The sequence below is a fragment of the Leptonotus elevatus genome, chromosome 15 (genome assembly GCF_054856555.1).
Source record: "Leptonotus elevatus isolate MCC_2025b chromosome 15, RoL_Lele_1.0, whole genome shotgun sequence".
NCBI classification, from domain to species: domain Eukaryota; kingdom Metazoa; phylum Chordata; class Actinopteri; order Syngnathiformes; family Syngnathidae; genus Leptonotus; species Leptonotus elevatus.
In genome coordinates, this window is record NC_141253.1 from 18,094,105 (window position 1) to 18,116,925 (window position 22,821).

General features: G+C 37.7%; 1 protein-coding gene across 3 annotated transcripts; it reads left to right on the top strand.

The window, feature by feature from the left end:
* Positions 1 to 1,306: 1,306 nt before the first annotated feature.
* Positions 1,307 to 22,349, top strand: zer1 (zyg-11 related, cell cycle regulator). 3 transcript variants are annotated; one of them, XM_086097256.1, is made up of 16 exons: positions 1,307 to 1,435; positions 2,401 to 2,618; positions 2,754 to 2,904; positions 4,952 to 5,406; positions 6,555 to 6,728; positions 6,812 to 6,926; positions 8,880 to 9,026; positions 9,127 to 9,300; positions 9,732 to 9,947; positions 11,282 to 11,323; positions 11,499 to 11,618; positions 11,728 to 11,843; positions 11,962 to 12,150; positions 16,308 to 16,405; positions 16,691 to 16,793; positions 18,313 to 22,349. In XM_086097256.1, the coding sequence occupies exons 2-16, from the start codon at positions 2,452 to 2,454 to the stop codon at positions 18,398 to 18,400; spliced, it is 2,355 nt and encodes a 784-aa protein (XP_085953382.1). In that variant the 5' UTR covers positions 1,307 to 1,435; positions 2,401 to 2,451; the 3' UTR covers positions 18,401 to 22,349. The 3 variants fall into 3 exon arrangements, with proteins under 3 accessions (XP_085953382.1, XP_085953383.1, XP_085953384.1); XM_086097257.1 differs by lacking the exon at positions 1,307 to 1,435 and adding an exon at positions 1,450 to 1,651; XM_086097258.1 differs by lacking the exon at positions 1,307 to 1,435 and having other exon boundaries at positions 2,528 to 2,668.
* The last annotated feature ends 472 nt before the right edge of the window (positions 22,350 to 22,821 follow it).

The following is a 22,821-nucleotide window of genomic DNA, read 5'->3' on the forward strand; positions in this document are numbered from 1 at the left end:
GCAAGCAGGAACTGACTGAATCCCAGCAGCATGTCCCTTCAACATGTGCTTTCAACTATTATTGCTCTACAACATATATAACCCCTATTGCCTCGATGGGGCTGGGGGGCTTCTGTATATATAAGTATCGGATTCTAAGTAATGTATTACTTACTTACTACATTAGCCTACAAATGGTACAAATCATAAGGGTCCCAATGTGTAGCCTGTTTACAAGGTACAATTGGCATATCGTGGCCTTGAGGGTACAGCCCCAGTTACAAGCCATTGGACCCTTAATACATATACTACTATTACTACTACTACTACTACTACTACTACTACTACTACTACTACTAATAATAATAATAATAATAATAATGGTTGTTCGTCTGTGTGTGCCCTACAATTGGCTGGCAACCAGTTCGGTGTACACCCCCTACTGCCTGAAGCCAGCTGGGATAGGCTCCAGCATCCCCACGACCCCTGTGAGGAATAAGCGATTCAGAAAATGGATCGATACTACTACTACATAATAATAATAATAATAATAATAATAATATCACATGAAGGGGTGTTATGTGTAGTTTGTAGTAGAGTATCTCAACATTGTGATTGATGTATCGCTGCTGACAAAACTAATTTGGGACTGTCGATTTGCTGCACAACCCTATTTCACTCTATCACTGCAAAGAAAATATGACTGATGGATTACTGTTTGCATTATTATTATTATAAACTGCAAAGTGGAGAAGTTTAGTCTGAAGATGGTTTATGTAGAAATATTACCCACCCAAGTATATTGCTATCACCCATAATTCTTGTTTGATTTATACAGCGAGCATTAAATACAGTCAGGTCCGTTCAAAATCAAATAAAATAATATTCGGTAATCAAACAAGCTTCACATAGATGCTATCGGCCATACTACACGCCCAAACACTTCACACACTGACAGCTAAAAAAAATTATCTTTAGAAGACATAAGATTTCCAACCACACCCACAACATAGCGACAGAAACATACTTACACAAAGTTACGTTTTAGCTTGGTCTACTGTAACTATTTACAAAGAGCACTGCACCATTACTGCAATATAAGGTGCAAAATGGGCTCACCCACACAAATTTTTACTGTTTATTTATATAAAACAAACATACATAACTAAATCACCATACAAAACAAACCTTCATATTTTGCATACAGCTTATATGTAATATGACATTTTTTTCCATATATCTCATTGCATTGACAATAATATCACCCCCGCCCTCCTGTGCATAGCAACGCGAGGAAACGAGGAAAAGAAACAGGAGGAAGGGAGGACTTGTAGTAGAAGTAGGAGGAGTCTGTTTGTTGACATCAGACGAAAACGAAAATCAGATGAGCGAAGACTGGTGATAATAACTCCGTTTCTCGCGTTTATCGAGACGCAAAGCCTTGGCGAAAGCTAAGGTAGAGCATTACAAGATGACTTGCGGACTCAGACACCGCTGACCATTGACTGTTTTCTGTATTTCCACATATGTTTGGAGCTAGCGCTAGCCGCACTGCTAAGTTCGCTAACATTGCAGGGAAAGTCATCGTTAGCCGAAAGCTAACGTAACCTGAAATACACTATTGATGCACACTGCCGGCTATTGTAAGCCCAACTTAGAATAACAACTACTTGTAAGTAGTGTTGGTAATTATGAACAAGTATACAATCTTTTGCTGCTCGGCCATATCTGACTTATGTAGCGTTGGTGTTATTTAAGTAAATTGTTCTACTTAATCGCTAACTAGCTTGCTTGCTAACTTAGTCGCTTAGGATTCATTGCTTTATTGCTAACAACCTAGTAATAGCCACCAGAAGATGGGGAAACGATGCATTTAACTCAGGTGAACCTGCAAGAGTCTTTACCCGTAATATTACGTCAATAAGTCATATTGTTTTAAATGTTTGAACAAGTTGTAAAGTAGCCAACTTTAGTCGCCAACAACCAGCAAGATGGCAAATATTGTATTTTTACCTGGCATGTAAATTTTAAGTATACATTCGGTGGGTTGGCTTATGTATTTCACCACCTGACTTTATTTTTCCCCTCAAACATTTTTTATTAATAATTTTACCAACATTAATTAAAAATACAGATTTCTTGAAGGAATGTTTTTTTTGTAATGTCAAGTGCCACACTTGCAGCATCTTTCTGTGTAAATACATATATATATACATATGTATATATAGACAACATTAATTTTCATTGGTGTTAAAACTTTTCTGCTATATTTATAGTATTAATTGCCATTGCCACGTTCATCTATCCTCTCTGAGAAAAAAAGAGAAAATATTTGTCAAAATTCATCCTCAATGTTCTCATAGATGTCATAATCCTCACCATGCATTTAATTTGTTGATTTGTTGATTTTTGTCTCTTCAGGTCCCCTGCACTGCCTAGTCTTGAATCTGAGCCAGATAAGGAGAGGCTAATATGGCAGCCAAAGCAGGAGACAACCCCGACAGCCTCATGACTCTGGCAACTGTATTCTGCCTGAGGAACCTCAGAAAGACGATGTGCTATCAGGGGTTGAGGGACAAGCTCTGTTTGCGCTCAGACATCTTTCTTCCCAGTGAAATATGTGACAAATTGGTCAACGTGTATGTATATGGAATTATCATGTTTACACTTATTTAATTCCTATTTTGAAGTAAGTAAGTTATGTGTGTTATTGTATTGCAGACCTCATACATCCTAAGTTGTTTTGTTTGTTTGTTTGTTTGTTTGTTTAACAGGTACATGGAGTTGGTCCATACAGACAGTAACTTTGAACCAGAAGAGAACTTTTTCCAACTCTTCTCAGAACCCCGGAGCACCAGACTCACCAGGGTGCAGTTGAAAGAAGACTTTGTCTGTGACAGAGACTTAGAGGCTATAAAAAAACAGGTAAAAGGCTGTTCTGTAGTAATATATGAAGGTCAGTTTTCACAATGCATGTTTAAGTAATAGAGCAGACCATCTGTGGGTAACAGTGTTTATAAGCGCAGTACATTCACACCAATTTTTATACTCAACTGCTCTGTGTGATTTTGACAACAAAAATAAAGTTGCTAGTTAATAAATATTTATCTTGTTACTATCTAAATGAAAGAAGATGGGCCCCTATCAATTATAGACAATGTCAATGAAAACACTTCTAAAACAAACTAGTGGATGTGCAACGATTAATCTACAATTATTGGCTCATTATTTTCCAAATCGATTAATTGGTCAGAGACCCGGTTTAACTTAAAATTCTCAAATTTTCCTGTTGAATCAAAATATAACATTTGCAAACATCTGCTTTTACTGTGCTAAACAATGATCATCAATATTGCTGATTTTCTGACGGCTTTTATGGACAAAACCAGTAGCTAAATCATAATTAAAGGGGGAGTCAACCCCAAAATGTTCTTTACATTAATATGTTCTATTTGCCCCCACTAGTTTAAACATGGCATTCAGATTAATATTGATTTTGTGAAATATGAGTTAAGCAGCAAACTCGGCCTGTTTTTTTCCGTCTAAGGAGCCGGACATTTTGCCACTTGCTGTCACCTGAAAATTACATTACACAGTTGCGCAGGGCTCGGGTTATGAGCCATGATTGGGTATTACCTGAGCCCTGAGCAACTTTGATGTTGTGTTGTTGACGCGCTAAATTTTGCGAGGATACGAGAGAAACTACAATCATATTCAACGTTGAGTTCAGCTATTCTCGTGACACGATTACTTAGAAAGTCAATACAGTTTGCGTAGATAGGGGACAATTTCTGCGGGAGCCAAATGGCTTCACACAGCTTCCTGTGCAGATAAATAATGGACAAACACAAATGAATGCAGGTAAATTATGGATACAGACTTCACACAAATGACTTGGTATATTCTTTGAAGCCATTATAAATTAACCAAACAATACAGAGAGGGAAATAGAGAAATTAGTATGTAATCTATTATTTATTTGTATGTGTTGCACTTTTTATTCACTGTAATGTTCTTTTGAAGTTGAAACTGTGTTTAAATTTAGTATATAAATAAAATTAACTTGCACTTACTTACATGCAGGTATTGCATGGAATACATTTGAATGTTTTTTTCCCCACAGTGGTCCATGGGCTATTGTAAAGGTTTTTGATATCAACATTTAGTTAAAAAAAATATATAACTCATAAATTATATAACACCTCTGGGATATTCCTGCAACATCCCTTTTCTGTACTTTTGTGCCCTGTCAATTTCAAATAATTTTATTTTTATTTTTTTTATCAGTTTGTGTAGTATTTGCTAGCATGCTAGCTAATACTACTGACAGGCCTAATGTGAAGGTGGTTTGTTTGTGCTGAATAATATAACTATTCAGTATTTAGAATACGGTCTGTCACATGGGTTTATCAATGCGGACAATGTTAGGTTTATGGTTTTGATACTTCATAACAAGGGTGGCCAAATTCCGTCGTTTAGAGCCACTATCCAGCCTGTTTTCCATGTCTCCCTCCTTCAGCGCAGCTGAATCTAATGATCAGCAAGCTTTGCAGAAGCCTGATGACGATCCTGATCGTGAATCAGGTGTGTTAGTGGAGAGAAACAAGGAAAACAGGCTGGATAGTGGCTGTCTAGGACCGAACTTGGCCACCCCTGCTTTATGATCATCGCTATGTTCAAACGTCACCATCTTGTGGCACAAATCCGCAATTACAAATTACAATTACTTTTTGACCCAAGCTTGAGTTTCACCGATTATCTTGATTATTTAGGATTACACGCAGGGCCTTTCTTTCCCCAAATTTAGCCTTTCCATCAGTTATAGAGGAAATAATCGGAGGAGGTACTTGGCAGATATAAATGTATGTGGCATGGTCCTGGTGAGGAATCAGAACTTGTCTAAAATAAATTTCTGTTGAGCCCAAATTGAAAGTCATTAAAAGTCCTTCAAATTATTTTTGTGTTCTTCTAGGACCTGATTGAGCTTCACCTCACCTACTGCAACAGTCTGTCATCCCGCAGCTTGAAAACACTGACCTGCTTCCGTGAGACGCTGGTCTCTCTTTGCCTCTTTGGCTGCAGCAACATATTCTATCGGAAGGGTGGTGCCCCACTAGCCTGCAATGAAGATACAGAGGATGATGAGGAAGAAAGCCCTGTTTCAAGGCAGGCACTAAAGATAGACTTTAACTTTCAGGGATTCAATCGCCTGCGCTTGCTCAACCTGGGTGGCCTACCAGATGAGATGCATGCTGAGAACCTTCTCAAACCCTTGAAGTTGCTCACTTCACTGGATCTGTCTAATGTACAGTTACCGGGAGCAGCTTTTCTAACTCAGTGGAAAGATAGACTGGCATCTCTTGTTCTCTACAATGTGGACCTTTCAGATGAGTTGGTCAATACAGTGGTGGAACTTGTCAATCTCAGGTAAGTACCAAGGTTTGTTTGTATTTCCCCCCCTCATTTTTCAACTAGTGTGAGTTGCCTAAAGTGCAGCACCCTTTATTTTTTTTATTGTATTATTATTATTTTTTTAAATTGTATTCTTTCATTTACTTAATCACCAAAAGGGAATTTTGCTCCTGGCATCTGCATTTGAAAATTAAAGAACTGGTCCGCTTCCTTGAGAAGTTTAGGACTTGCTCAAAGGTAGCTCAACGGTTCCCAGAAAGGCACATCTTGAGCAACCAGTCCCATTTCCCATTTTTCCCATCTGCGACTTTAATGAATGTTGAACTTGTGAACCATCAGTCACTAAGCCAAGCCCTTAAAGATGATCTTACTGCTTCTCCATTTTTGTGTTCAATAATGTTTTCCATGTCTGACTGGTCTTAAATTTGTTGAGGAACAAGTTGGGCTAAACCAATAGCTGAAGTCTATGCTCCACTCAGTGATATTGTAGTTATTAGAGACGTAACGATAACGTCAATATTGTGATATCGCAATATTAAAACTGCCACAATATCGTCGTTGTCATGTCACGATATTGAAAGCAGCACAGCTGTTAAAAAAGTCAGGTTGATTTCCATTTGTGCAGTTCTAGCAACTTCTGGTGGCTAGTTTTTTACTGCAATTTAATTTTCACAAGGCTGAATCCAAAAAGGCTAAAATCCATACTAATTCTCAGATGAAAGGGAACGTAATATGCTTGTGAACAATATGTGGAGAAACTCAATGTGTGCGTGCATTAGCAAGTAAGTGCCTCAATATTAAGTGTTATTAGAGATTGTAGGTGGTTTATATGCATTGCTGTAATGTACAAAATGTATAGTATGAGCTCTTTTTTTTTTGTACCATATTGTGACCTTTTAATATCGCTACCTCCTCACCATATCGTGACAATTATCGTAATATATCGTGATAATATCGTATAGTGATGTTTGGATATCGTTACATCCCTAGTAGTTATACGGTCAAAATTGTAGATACAATAACAAATTAACTGGCTTTTACACAATACGTGTGGAAAAAATCTAATTTTAATATCAGATCAAACAATCTTAGTTGTTAGCAAAATAATTGTGCCATTCACTGTACAAGCCCACCAATAATGAACCTGCATTCAAATTCCCCAGACATCTTGACATCTCACGTGAGAGTAGGAGGACCTCCAAATTTAAGATGACCAGGAAAATCTTGACTGCTATCGTTCAACGACTAGTCAATCTGGTTTCACTGGACATCTCAGGTCACATCATGCTTGACAACTGCACAGTTCCACACTTAGAAGAAGCCATTGGTCGGCCGAGGTGAGTAAATAACAGTGAACTAAGCTGATAATGGAAGTAAAAACCTCTTTCCTAATCTTCTGAGAGCATTTTCTCTTCTCTAGTATCGAGCCATGCAAGAGCAGTATCTACCCTTTCCAAGAACTGAAGAGACCCCTGCAATTTTTGGGTTTATACGACACTACCCTTTGCAATGTAACGCACATCCCTGCTTATAAGGTACTACTGACAGAAATGCCTTAAATCTTCTGAAAATAAGGTGTTTCTAATGCATTATTCTCTATATTCTATTATATAGTGAATAAGAGGCTCTAAAGTTAAAGGGACTGCAACATGAAAAATCAACTTTTTGGAGCTTTTAGCCATGTTAAAATGCTAATTCCTCACCAAAAACATGACCAAAGTTGTGTTTTCCTCCATTCTCCCCTGTATGAGAAATTCTAGGTTATTCTGCTCTCCAAGCACCAGCCCCTCCCAACCTGATAAAACGAGCTGTTGGCACGGTGGCACGGTGGCACGGTTTGACGTCATTGCGTGCGGCCCCAACCCCGCACGACCTTTGCGGACTAAACGCACGCCCACTTTCTCTGAGACCTCCCTCCATTGGATAATGACAAAAGTAGTCTTTATCAATAAACATTCTGTCCAAATTAATTCAAAGCAATCAATTATTCTTCACATTTGCAATGCCAACGTGCAATGAAATGACAATTGGCTGTCTTAAAATCCATTGGCTGACACTGGTGTAAACTACAAGTAAAACATTTGCGCTGATGAATTTAAATGAATGGATGGTGTAGTGGATAGTGCGCTCGCCCCATAAGCAACAGGGGGCAGGTTCGCGACCCTCTGTGTTGCTGTGCTCTCCTCCTTCTTTCCTCTAATCTCTCTGCTCCCCTCTTCTTCCACGATTTCTTGCGGCAAGGACTCGTTTTGTTTCAAATGTTTATTCAAGAATTGATGGCTTGTGTGACCAAAAGCAGAGATCTAGCAGACTGTGAAATTTAGAGTCCATTTTAAAAATCAGCTTAAAACCTATCTGTATGTTTCGTGGGCGTTGCACGAAGCAGCCGGCTCGGACAACGTTATGAGAGGAGCGCGGCTGCCACAGGCGGAGAGGCGGGGTTTTACTGAACCGAGCTTTTGACTTCCGGGTAAGAAAAATAGCTACCGAAATAAATAATATTTCATAAGAAGTTACATCGCAATTGTGTCAATGGTAATATTTCATCATTATATGCCTATAGTTAACTGTGAAAGGGCTTAAAATACCATGTTGTAGTCCCTTTAAAGTGTGCTTCACTTCTCTTTCACTCTGTCACTGTTATACTGCATCTGATCTTAAAAATAAACACCTCACTTTATGAGAGTCAACAAGAAATCCTATATTACACCACCTCTGAAATGGCTTTAAGTAATGTGATCATGGTGGCTAATGGAAAAGCATTTTGACCAAATAACATTTGCCCTCCATTTTGGTGTTGAGCGTTTGACGAACGTAACATTTTATACTGAAGCATCTGTAAAATGAATGCAAGGCCAAAACTATTGCTCACATCCACAACTATCACTAACTTAGGACATAGAATGTAAGATATCCCGATCTTCCACTCCAATACACAGAGTAGAGCTGTCCTATCCAGCCTATGTTTATCAGTGGCTTGGAATTGCAGTTGTATGTTGTAGCGACAAATTGTAGAAACTCTCACACAGGTGAAATATCAATTTCCGGGTTTTAAGCAAGCGAGACACAGCCGGCCGCCGCAAAGTCATACAAAATACAGTATATACAGTACACCTGTAATTGTTTTTCAACAGTAGATTTAACCATATTTACAATTTCATATGTACCTGTGGATGAAAGGGCGAAATGTGGTAAAAATTTATGCAAGCAGTGCACATCTTGCCAGTCCATTATAGTGAATGGGAGCGAGTCCCACCATTCAATACAGCCACTCTTTTCTCTTTATTATCGCCCACATCCTCTTTTTGTAGGAAGCTGGTTGTTCTTTGACTGACACTCTTATTGTTTTAATGTGTCAAAAAATAACTGGTGTAGAATACGTTGGGTATTTTGTTGTAGCTTTGTGCAAGAGAAACTGAATTTGTATGTTAATGATGCTTATTAACAGATTCTATTTTGTGCTTGTTGGTGTTGTGGTGCATTTGCAGGTGACTGGATCAAAGAATGAAGACCAGGTCCTGAATGCTATTGAAGCTTACACGGAGTTTCGCCCTGAATTGGCTCATAGAGCCATCAATCAACTTTTTGACATCGCCAGGATACAACACTGCGTCCAGCTACTCCGAGCATTGCAGGTATGAAACTTTAAAAAAGATGAGGCCATTCACTAATGGACACAATTGTTTACACAAAAAGTATTGCTTTTATGAGACTGCTAAAAATGTCTTGTTTCAGCTTGTTATAGCAGCATTGAAGTGCCATAAATATGATAAGAGCATTCAGGTGACAGGTAGTGCTGCACTCTTTTACCTGACAAACACCGAATACCGCAGTGACCAAAGTGTGCGGCTTCGCCAAGAGGTCATTCGAGTGGTTTTAAATGGAATGGAGCAATACCAGGAGGTCACTGTAAGTGTGCTCTTCTTCTTTATCTCCTGAAGAAGGATCCTCCTTTAATAGTTGTGTTGTACGTGAAATGTACCATGCTGATGTTGTTGTGTGACAAGTTAGAGCACCAGCCTTTTTTTTTTTCTCCTTTTATTTTATACTATTTTTTTCTCCTTTTTTTATACTATTTTTTTAATATCCAGCAGCAAGTAATGACCCAATGGAATAGGTGAGAGTTGTTGGCGTAGTACTAATTGTGACTGTGTATGAAGATATCGGAATGTAATCAGATCAGAGTTGGCGGTACAATGAGTGCCTTGCAGTGTGTGTCTGTCTACTGTGTCATTTCTTTGTTTGATCTAATGGTAAATAGAGAAAGTAAAAACTGAGAATAAGCGTTCCACAATGTTAAGTTAATTCTCCCTTCTTTCACACTCCCATCTCCACACAAGGTTCAAAGGAACTGCTGCTTGACTCTGTGCAACTTCAGTATTCCAGAGGAGCTGGAGTTTCAGTATAGTCGGGTTAACCAACTGCTGCTAAAAATCCTGGAGCCGGCGAGGCAGGATGAATCCATCCAGAGAATCGCCGTGCACCTCTGCAATGCATTAGTCTGCCAGGTCGACAACCACCATAAGGAAGCTGTGGGGAAGATGGGATTCGTTAAGGTAACATCAAGATTAATGTATTGATTTAGCACACATGACAATGCTGGATTTGTGCCAAGAACACCTTTGCAGAATAATAGCAGTTGAGAGAAAAGGTGAAATTAATATCAGAAGGCGAGCTTGGACCGAGGAGGTGCAAAAGTGGGACTGTCAGAAAACAGTTTATGGACATAAGTGTTTTCCTCATTTAGCGCCATTAACGAATTGAAAGCCAAAACTTATTTATACGTTTTTTTTAATACTTTGTCCTTCACTCCCAAAAACGTATTTATGCTAGAGTATACAGAAGGCTTTGATACAGCTTCTGACATAAAGAGGTGGCTTAAAGCAATGGTAGTTATTACACAAAACAGCCGGCAGGTGGCATCAGAGTATAAGAGATCAACCAGGGCCATGTTGCAAACAGCTCTTTTTGTCAGTGTTTTCAACAAGGTGTGCGAATAATGATGAAACTTAGCTATATTCTAATGCTAATGGCTGCAAAGCCGAAACGGGTACAAATATACTTTTTTTCCGGATTAAAGAAGAGACTCTAATCTTTCTTTTGGTAGGTTCCATGTTTTTATAGCAACGGAACAGAATATTCTGTGGACCTTGCAAAATCAGTCTAAATCAGGTAAAACAGCCGGGAGCTAGGGGGTTGCTTCTGTGAAAATGGCTGGGAGTGAATGAGTTAAACCGTACGACGGCATCATTCATTCATTGATTCAATTAATGTCCATTAAATACAAGTTGTTTCTTATTTTTATATTGTCAGAGGTTGATGTGGGCATATGTAGAGATGTGCACATGGATTTTCATATAGAATAGCGGAGTGTTAATGTATGACGTGGAAATGATGATGCCTGGGCTGATTGGGGAGGGGCGGCAGTATGTCATTGATCTTTCTTTCTTTCTTTCAAGGAAGTGGGTCTGCCTTGCCAGGCTAGGATAATAGCCAGCATTCTGTACACTGCATATATTTAGAGCTTTATGATATGTAAGACCAGCAATTGTATATGCTTGTGTTTTTGTTGTTGTATTCAACCACAGAAAATAACATTTGTCTGTTAGCAATAAGGTTAGCAATTGCATAAGTCAAAAGAGCTACCTTTTTCCTTATAACACATGACAAGAGACTGCTAGGGCAGATTGTAAAAGTGAACCCCAAAAAAATCACAAATTATTGAAGGGACCACTTCTGCTTTGCTAGCCTTTTGGCCCTGCTTCCGTTAAAGGTAATCGTTTGCTGTTTAGAGATTAAGTAAAATAAAAATGATGTCGGTCATCCCTAGATGGTGCGAAAGGTTTTATTTTCTGATCATTTTCAATTCATTCTTGTCCTTTGTTCTCAGACAATGTTGAACTTAATACAGAAGAAGCTGCAAGATCGAATGGTGAGTTACAATGTCACTGATTCTGGATCTTTAGATCTTGAGGTAGTCGTTGAAGACCTCAGTATGATTTAGAATTCTGTTCATTGTTTTAATGTAGGGTCGATAGGCTTGAGCTATAGGTTTAATGTTTAAGATTGCATTCTTAGTGAAATTACGTGTGTTTGTTTGCACTCAGTGTGACCAGGTGATGGAGTTTTCTTGGAGTGCTTTGTGGAATATTACAGATGAGACACCAGACAACTGTCAGATGTTCCTCAATTGTCATGGAATGAGTCTCTTTCTGGACTGTCTGAAAGTAAGTTTGTTGTCCCACAGTTTCAAGATCGTGTGAATCAATCTTTTTAATTCTTAGTATTCCTTTTTGTGATTAAAGCCTTTTCTGTCTTTTTGAAACTTAATTGAAGGAGTTTCCAGATAAGCAGGAGCTGCATCGCAACATGCTGGGCCTTCTGGGTAATGTTGCTGAGGTCAAAGCGCTACGCCCAAAACTGGTCACACCACAGTTCATCTCTGTTTTCAGGTAACACATTATTGAAACCAGTGAGGCATAAAGTCAATTCCCGATTTATTTTGGTACCTTTAAGGGCCACCACCAAGTACCTAATATTCTTGTCTGTTTTCCTCTCACTTACATGCAGTAATCTTCTAGACAGTAAGGCTGATGGGATTGAGGTGTCATACAATGCATGTGGCGTGCTTTCCCACATCATGTTTGATGGACCAGAGCTTTGGTTGATGGAAGACCCACTAAGAGACACGGTGATGGACAAGATGTGGGATGCGATCCAAAGCTGGGACGTCAGCTCACGTCGCAACATCAACTACAGGTAAAATAAAATAAATTGATGTGGCCAGTTTATGTTAGTTCACTTTTGTAGTAGTTTTGTAGTTAAAATATTTTTTAGACAAACTTTATTCGAAAAGAAAAGAAATACATACATATATATGTAAACAATTGTACATACACAACAAAAAAAATATATATATTTCTTTTAGCTATTACATAATTTTTGTTCTACCAGAATTTCAAAAACAAGATTCTATCCGAAAAGGGTGTAGGAATAAGTAAAACGACTTATCTAGTCCCATCCTTTATTCCTTGTCAAAATGTACCACTTAAAATATACGCTGAAACCCTGTTTAGGTTAAAACAAATAATTTAGATCGCAAATACAGTAACAGCAAAATCAGGCAAATAACAACATAAAACTAAAAATTTAGGCAGAAATAAAGAAATTCACATAAGGAATACATAAAGAGTAGGAAAACCCAAAGGCAAGAGAAATCCGAGGCAATACAGGAATACCACGACCCAACTGAGACCAAGAGGTGGTATATTACAGGGGATATAAAATGAGTAATTCCCAAAATAAAATGATATCCATAAAAAATAACATTAATTTAAAAGATTAAATGAAATAAATAAAAGTTAAATAAAAGCCACGTAAATAATTATTTTGGCTCTTCTGCGCAAGTGGTAGAAACATGATTGAACGACTAATATGGGTTGTAAAGGTAAAGTCTGAATCGAAGAAGACACCTATGTTTCTGGCTGTGGAAATGAAATTAGAGGTAAATGAGGTAAGGCTAGATTTAATATTTTGAGCAGCATTTGGGAGGTTAAATAGTATTATTTCAGATTTGGAATAGTTCAGTTGGAAGAAGTTGTGCGCCATCCAACAACTAATGTCGGAGAGGCCGTCTTTTACAGCAGCTAGGCTTCTATGGTCCTCTGGTCTCAGGGGAAGGTATATCTGTGTGTCGTCTGCATAGCAATGGAAGGACATGTTGTGGCGCTCAATAATTCAGCCAAGGGGCAGCATGTAAATAGAAAATAAAATTGGTTCTAAAACCGAACCTTGCGGTACACCACAGGCAAGGAGTAGCTGAACAATGTCTGCCTATGGTGACTGCAAAAGATCGCTTTAAAAGATAAGAATAAAACCAACTTAGTGCAGTGTCCCTGATCCCCACCCAGTGTTTAAGACGATCAATTAAAATATGGTGGTCAACTGTGTCAAAAGCAGCACTGAGATCCAGCAAAATGAGTATTGAGCCCTCCCCTTTGTCAGCTGTTAAAAGCAGATAATTTGTTACTCTGATGAGGGCGGTCTCGGTGCTATGACCAACTCTGAAACCAGATTGAAATTTCTCAAAGAGATTATTAAAAGACATGAAATTTAAAAGTTGTATGGAAACCACTAAAACTTTGGATAAAAATTTAAGTTCTGAAATTGGTCTAAAATTGTTAAGATCAGAAGGGTCAAGGTTAGGTTTCTTTAAAAGGGGTTGGATAACAGCTTGTTTAAAAACAGTAGGGACTACACCCTTGTTTAATGAGCTGTTAATAATGAATAAAATAGCGGGACCCAGAGTATTAAGAACCTCTTTGAGAAATTTGGTGGGAATAGGATCTAAGATCCACGAAGTCGGCTTCACGTGAAGTATCAGCTCTGATAAAAATGAAAGAGACACTAACTCGAAACTGCTAGAATGGCTTGAAATAACTCTACCGGGTTTATCATTTTATGTGGGATAGTAATTTCTTGCCTAATGTCTCTAACTTTAGAGGTAAAAAAGGATAAAAACGAGTCGCATAGTTCAGTGGATGGATCATTAAAATGGCAGACTGGGGGAATAGTAATGGAATTTAAAACTTGAAATAAATTCTAGGATTAGAACGATGCACGATGCTCTAAAATTAGATTTGAATAAAAATGCTGCCCTTGCATCCTCGACTGCCTTCTGGTAAATTTTCATTGATTCTTTCCATTTGTCATGAAATACACGCAGCCCTGTTTTTTTCATTTCCTTTCATTTCTTCTGCAATTTCACTTCAGAGCATGTGTACAATCTGAGAGCCAGGGCTGTTGTACTTTGGCGGGCTTTTTAATTCTAATCGGAGCAACAGAATCTAAAGCAGATGTACATGTTTTATAAAAAAGAGAAGTCAGATCGTCTATTAAGATCATTGCTGAGGGCAGTCAAAGAAGTGTTTTTAAAAAGTTCAGCAAACCTGCTAGCAGACAAAGAGTCAAAAGCAATAAAGGAAACAAGTGCGCTATTAGTAGGAGTTGGCTGAGATAAAACCATTTCAAATAAAACCAGATTGTGGTCTGACAGTGATGAGTGATGTGAAGTGGAATAGTGTAACTCCTTTCATTGAGACACAGTGAAGCTTCATATTAGTTCGAACTGGTTGTTTTTTTAAACATAAAAAATTCTCTGAGATTATGTTTGTTTTCTCTCAGTTGAAAAAACCTTTTGGATGCTATTTGGTAACTTTATACATAACCTGGATTGTTTTATAGTCAACCAAAGCCTTACATTTTTGTGTAATAAATTTGATGAAGAGTTGGTTTGTCGATTCCCTGTAGGTGGATTTATTTATGATTCTTATTGCTCTTTTCTGCAGCATAAATATAGGCTCTGTATTTGTTTTGTATGTATTCCCCCACACCTCCACACAGTAATTCATGTATGGGAGTATGAAGGAGCATTACAAGATGTATAATAAAGATGTATTAAGCAAATATTTGACTTTATGTAAAATTGACACTGACTTTTTTATTTTTCCAATCGGATGTTTTTTGTGTGTGTGTTTTGGCTAAATTTAGTTTAGTGTTAGTTTATTTGATCCAAACCAACTCTTCAAATGTTTTTTTGTTTTTTTAGCTCATCACCTACTTCATCCAAAGGTTTTTCAAAATTGTCCACACAACAAAGCAAATTAGTGTCATCTGCAAATAATGTAAAATTTAATGAACCAGAGACTTCACAAATATTATTAATATTTAAAATAAACAACAATGGTCCCAACACTGATCCCCGAGGAACCCCACACGTAACACCTAAAAGTTGTGATTTCCCCAAGCCTATTTGTACATGCTGTTTTCTGTTACTCAAGTCATTAGTAAGCCATGCAAGTGCTACCCCTCGTAGCCTATATTTCTGATGTTGTGCACACAAAATATACAATGGAACCTCAAGTAACAAACTTAATTGGTTCAAAAAGCCCATTTGTAACCTGAAATGTTCATAAAAAGAGGTAATGTTTACCTTTGAAATGAGTGAAAATGCAATTACTGTAATCAATTCCAGCTCCAAAACTAAGTTATACTTACTTTTGTACTTTTCTTCTTATATTTTCTATTTTTACTATGTGTGGTTAAAAATAAATTATAAGGCAATATAAAATTTGGTCATTACCAGAGGTGGGCATTCTGACTGTACTGACGCAAGGTCCGTCACTGACAGATGCTCATTTTGCTGACGAATGACGGGAAAGTTTGGAAAAAAATATGGATTAAGCACTGATGGGAGTGGATTTTCGTTTGTCAGTGTAATCGTCACTAACCGGGTCAGTGCTGACGGACCTTCTCAGTCCGTCAGTGATGGACTGGTCCATAAGTTTACATGGACCGGAGACCGATTTGAAAACTGCGGAATGATTAAATGCTAATTATAATTTTAAATATTTCTTGTGAGAAGTGTTTGGTGAAACAAACTGCACACTAAACTGGTATGGGTGGCATGGCTCAGTGGTAGAGTGAATGTGGGGCATTTTAAAGCGCTTTGGGCACCATACGGTGTAGATAAAGTGCTATACGTATAAAAAGCAGCATTTACCATTTACGGTTGTCTCAAATATTAAATGCAAGCTAGCAAAAAACATCGAATTTTTCCAAACTCTGAACACCAACATTGGCTCTGGTGCTTGCGCGCTTGCATGATACAAGAGGTACAGTGATAAACTGAGTGATCAGAGGTTGCCATGGCAATGGCAGAGACACAAGTCTCTAATAGTAAGCCAGGTACCATCAAAATATTTGACAAGCTATTTTTCTAAGGTCAACTGACCTCATATTGTTGCTTCAAAAATAAATAAAACAAAAAAACAAAACACTGATTCCGTACTACTATTTTTAAGTTTGCTGGCTGACATGGGGTTTCTTCCTCTGTTTAAAATTTGATATTCTCTTAGGTCATTCGAGCCCATCTTGCGACTTCTGCCTCAAAGTATCGCTCCTGTTAGTCAACACTGGGCCACGTGGGCTTTGTACAACCTGGTGTCAGTTTACCGTGAGTATCTTAAGTTTCAGCCATTATGTCAAATTAATGATGGAATAGTCACAGACTCAGCAACATTTTTTTCCACTCTTGGTTTTGTTGTATAGCATACATTTACTGTATGCCCAACATGAAATTTAAATGTATGTATTTATTTTATGTTTTAACTTTTCAGTTTACTGTACTCTTATCCTCATTTATGCACATATACATGTGTACTTCTTCTATAAATATTTGTTTTTGGTATCAGGCATAATGCCCACATTCTTCCGATCTTTGCTCATGTCCCATGTGCAGCAAGCAAGTACTGTCCCCTGCTTATAAAAGAAGGAGGAATTGGCCTTTTGGAGAGAGTTTTGGAGTTGGAAAGTTCACAGCCTGAGACTAAGGACATGGCCCAGTAAGACAGGCGTTTTCACACTCGTGTTCACAACGCCATGCAATTTACATGTCATCACATCAGAAAACTAAACACAAAAGTAAATTTAAAACACACACACATGCACATTAAGAAATTATTCATTGACATTTTCCAATTGAAAGTATGGATGGGTGGGATTCAGACTTATGACTGATTGTATGAAAGGGACAGTATACCTCTTGTCTAATCAGACAGTATGCTAAAACATAACAGAAGAAGTAGGGACTGACCAATAGTATCATTTGTGATAAAAAAAAATGTATACTGTATATGAAATTGACCATAATTGACACGAAATTTCTGCCCGACAGCGACACTGTCATTTTTATTTAAAAAACAAAAAAAACATCAGGAACCCAAAAAATATATACAGGTGCTCGTCAAAATTTTTTAATATCCTCAAAAAGTTGAATAATTTCCTTAAATTCCTTTCAAAAAGTCAAACTTTCATAAGGGCCCACAACGCAAGTGATTTTAAGTATTTATTTGTTTACATTATTTGGTCTTCCAGCTCATAAAACCCACTAAAACAGGATGTCAAAAAAAAATTATAATGTGAAGAAATCACCATGCATACTTCCCAGTCTATTGCATGAAAAAATTAAAAAAGGATGGATGGATGGTATTTTCAAAACAATATGTCAATCTTCATTAGTTGGTTGGATTCCCTTTGCCTTAACCACTGCCTGAATGGGCCATGGCATTGTCTGGGGGTCCTGGAAGCCCAGGCTTTATTGATGCTTGCTATGAGCTCTTTGTTTTTGGGTCTGGTAGCCCTCATTTTCCTCTACAGTACTATCAAGAGGATACTTTTTGAGGATATACATTTTTTGGGACGAGCACCTGTATGGTCACAAAAACAATTTAAAAAATATTTTAAATTAAAAACCTACGGAAGAGGAATAGGGCCAGTGAAGAGAAAAAAAAAGGTTGGCAGGATTCTGACTTTATTCTCAAAATTCTGACTTTAAAGGGATAGTTCGGGGTTTTGGACATGAATCTGTATGGCGTCCTCACCTAAAGTGGTGTGCAATCAGCACTGACTTACCATACAGAAGAAAAACGCTTTATTTCTGTGACCCCAGCCAACTTGACGGACTACTTTCGTCTCAACCAAAACCGGACCGGGTCTCCGGTCACAGGAGGCTGTCAGCGGTAAGTCAGTGCTGATTGCACAACACTTTAGGTGAGGATTCCATACAGATTCATGTCCAAAAACCCGAACTATCCCTTTAAAGTCAGAATTCTGAGAATAAAGTGAGAATTCTCACTATATTCTTTTCTGACTTTAATTTCGGAATTCTGACTTTAAAGTCAAGCTTTAAACTTTAAAGTCAGAATTGTGAGAATAAAGTCAGAATCCTGCCAACCTTTTTTTCCCCGTAAAAACCTTTGGGAACAAAAAAAAAGCAAAGTAAAAATGATTCATTTATTTGCATTAGATTGCATCTTCCCACAAATCTTTGCAGGCATGTAAATCTTTTGAATTTTCTTTCAGGAAAGTAATGGAGCAGTGTGAGAGTTTTAAAGAAGACCCCATGGAAACAAATCATGCACAGGAGGTCAACTACGGACAAAGAGGTTGACACTGCTGAGCCTCGATATTTGGCAAACATCAAGCAAAACAACCTTAAAGCTCCTCGTCATCACCACAAGCAAGGGTCAATGTGTGCTTTTTTCTTCTTATCGTGATTAGTTTTATTTTGTTGGCACAACTGTCTCTCTGACCCTTTTCACAGCAGTTTGGGCACCATCTTAACATACTGTAAATGACGTTTCGGGGTTAAGACACGGTGCATGGTGTTTTTAACCTTTGCTGCTCATGTCGGGATGCGGCGTCGTGTGGGTAGGTGGGTGACTGTTATCGCTCAGTGTGTTTTGTGAAATATTTCTTGATAGGACATAGCAGCTGGATTGTTGCTTGATTCTCAGTGGAAAGGAACAGACACACTGCGCAGCACACAACCATAGCCACGGTGGAGGTTAAAGGTCACGCGGATGTTGCGCAACACCCTCTCCCGGTAACTCACTGAGCTGTGGTCACATGCACGGTGAAGATGAGCGATTACGCAAGTAGGCTTGAGGGAAGACTCTGCAGATAGACTTTTTTTGTTATATATGTAAATATTGTTTGTCCCTTCCTTTTACTGTGTGTATGTTTTATAATATAACTGTACCCTCTATTTAAAATGATTTAGGTCGGGTTGGCAAATGTTCAATGCATACTCAATCACTCAATTGTATAATAACCATCTGTGGTCTAAAAAGGATCATTTAGATTTAGCGCAACCTCATGTAGTTGTGGCTTTTAAAAGTGAATGCTGTCCTCTCTACGTTTACATTCATGAAAGGTGACATCAATCCTGTTCACAACTTTATTCACAGTTTCACATTTGCACATTTGGTGAGTTGCAGTTATAAGGGAAGTCAACCCCCAAATTTTATTTAAAATAGTATGTTCTATGCACCCCCATTGTCTAAACACAGAATTCTGATTAATATTGCATTGGTGGAATATGAATAAAGCATTAAAAGCCACTTGTTTTTCTCCATCTCAGTGGTGGCCATTTTGTTACTTGCTGTTGTGCACAGCTCAGTTGACGGCCAATCACAGCTCTGCCTGTGAATGTCGCATGGCCAAACTCAGGTGGGTCGTGATTGGTCATTGCATGAGTCCTGAGTAACCGTGATGTCATTTTCAGTCGACAGCAAGGGATAAAATGGCCGCTCCCTGAGATGAAGAACAAACAGGTGGGTTTTTCTGCTTAATTCATATTTCACAATATTAATCAGAATGCCACGTTTAGATTAGTGAGTGCCCATACAAAATATTGTTGTAAAACAAATTTACCATTGGTACAATACCATTTATTACCTTCTTATTTTCATAACACATGTGTTGCCATTTATGTTTGCATTCATCACCAATCACAATCACAACCAATGTCATAGAACATGTTCATGTTGAAACAATGGATTATTCCATCAGATTGCAGCGCTATCATTTTTAATCAAACCATTTTCATAAAAAGCTATCATGAGATAAATCATTTAGAATAATGTTATATTAGTGAGGCATGGCTTTTGGAGATTTGCACAATCATGGAATGAAGATGACAGTCGAGTCCTGAACTACTTCCTATGCTTTTCATTGCTTTAATCATTTTGTTGTGAATGTAAAGGTATGCAGATATCTTGCAAATAGTTTGCATTTACATGTCTTGTTGTGTAACTGCTCATGTAGCACTGCGCATACCTGACTTCACTTTTCAGTAGTGTGTGTTCACTTGTCACTCAGTGCGAGTGAATGGTTATCTGTCCCTGTGTTTCCTGTGACTCACAGGCGACCAGTCCAGTTTGTCGTAAGATGGGTTAGGCTTTAGTTGACCTGTGACCCTAAAGAGGATAAGCGATATAGAAACTGGATGGATGGTTTGATCTTCACATAAGTTGTCACATGTTTTTCTTTTGACCCTTTTGCTCCGTTGTTTGCCATAATTTGATGTTTATTTTTGATCAGTCTGACTCTGCTAGATCCCACAAACATGACCTTAACTTAAAAGTGCACGGAATAGTATTTTCATGAAATCTAATCATATAAATGATGCACAGATCTACCAAATTCTATCATTTTAACAAAAAAATCTTAAGGTTTAAAAATGGATTTGGAAGAAAGAAAGAAACAGTCTGTTGTGACTGTTGGTTGTTTTCTTGTGGTAGTAGTGGAAAATATCTTAATATCTTCAATTCTCACCATGTTTTGTCGATGAAATAGTTTAGTACCCGCAAATACATCAGTACAGCCATCCGTTTTCTGGAGCATTTATCCTCATTAGGGACGCAGGTGAGTCGAATCTATCTCAGTGGACTTTGATGACATTTGGGTTTCAGATCTAAAGATGAATATGAGACAAAAGTTCAAACTTCCAGCTTTTATTTCATGGTATTCACATCTAGATGCCTTCAGAAATCCAGGACAGAACACCTTTTGTTTGAAGCCACACACTTTTCAAGTGAGCAGATATATTGGAAGAGAAATTATTAAATTCACTTAAAGTGCATTTCTTTTCATATTTGGTGGCATAACCCTTAATTGCGTTATTGACTTAACCAGACTGTTGTATTCTTCATTTGAAATGCTTTTCCAGGCCTTTACTGCTGCCCCTTTCAGTTCAAATGTAATTACCTCCACCATGCTTCACAAATGAGCTTGTGTGTTTTAGACCAGATTGGATTTTGCAAAGAAATACAGAATTGTGCCACAAAAGTTTTGGAAGAAAGTTTTATGGATTGATGAGACCAAGATTGACCTCTACCCAAGTGATGCTTGCATGGCTGCTTCTAGAACAAATTCACTGATATAGTCTTTATTGATGATGTAACTTGTGTTGGTAGCAGCAGAATGAATTCTGAAGTCTACAAATCATTTTATCTAGCAATTTACAGAAAAATTGAAGGTCTTAAGTCAATCACCAAAACGTAACCCAATAGAGCAGAGGTGCCCAAGTTCTCATATTCATCTTTTGATCTGAAACACAAATGTCTTCGGTATACAACAAAAACAAATGACATGACCTTGCTATTCCAAATTTTTTGGAGGGGACTGTATAAGATGTAAAACAATGACTATCAACTACAGATCAAAGATGATGACATTTTTGCAATGTGGCAAATCTACTGCTCACTGGGCAGGAAATAATGAGGTTACTATTTATGTGCCACAATCAACAGTCCTTTCTCTTCAGATTCCACAGCAATCAAAAAAAAATAATATTCACATTACTGGCTCTGGCACCTGACTTATTTCATAATATAATGGAAATGCACCACAGTGTGTGTAGCAGGAGCTGGATCCCACCCAGTTTTAACTAATATACAGTGCATCACTGAGTTCTCTACCACTATAACCATTATATTCATGAGTGATGCCTTTTCTGAAAGCCATGTCATATCAGTTAATGATCCATGTTGGGTTTACAAAAAGCTTTTCTCATGTACAGTTTTTATTTTATTATTATTATTATTTCTTTTCTTTTTTTTTGGGTGACTCTTGACAGTCTCATTGGTACTGGCATTGGGACAATTTTGTTTTTACTGATTACATTAATGGAGGTGATGCTGTAGTTGTGATCTAAAAAAAAATCACTTTATGAATTCAAATTCAGATTTCTTTCACCATTACAAATGTGTTCATAAGGAAAGTTTTCAGATATGAGAATCACAAATGCTCAGTTTTCCTAAGCTTTAATAGAATTGAAAAAGGGTCTTGGCTGTTGCTACTGTTGAGACGCTGTCTTCCCAGATCACATATTAAGTTATTTGTACTGAAAGTAGGGGAAACCATTTGTGAGTCTAACCATTTGTCAGTTTCACTAATAGTCATTTAAGCCTGCAACTAGTTTATTTTGTAACTGCAAGTGTAATCCCAATTTGAGTGAATTTGATTCACACACTTGATTTTTTCCCCTTAACTAAATAGTACCTTGGCCATTAGTGTAAAGGTGAATAAGCAATAAAGATGGAGTGGTAAACAAAGTGCAGCATGCCATTTTGTATTTTTTTGTGGTCATCCCCATTACAATGCATTCATTCATTCAAATAAAAGAATACTGTCTTAGTCTGATCATATATGTACTTTACATTATAACAAGGTTGCATGAGGTAGAGAGACATTCAATCAAGACTAACTATGTTATAAAATTATGGAAAATGGAAGCAAGGATTTTTTTTTTTTAATGCTTTAAATTATAAGTAAGTTGTTGTTTGGGGGGGGGGGGGCGAGGACATACCTTTGCTCTACCCATCCTTTTGGAAAACTGATGATTTCAAGTCCAATGTATCATCTGATTCACAGCTTTCTTCTTCTACCATTCTAAAAAGGTTATGGTAACAGGGTTTGTGTGCATGCTGTGGAGACACACGTTCATGAATAATAATAATATATATATTTTTTAAATAGAATGTTTATTAAAACCCCATTAAAATCCGTAAATATTTTGCTTATCTC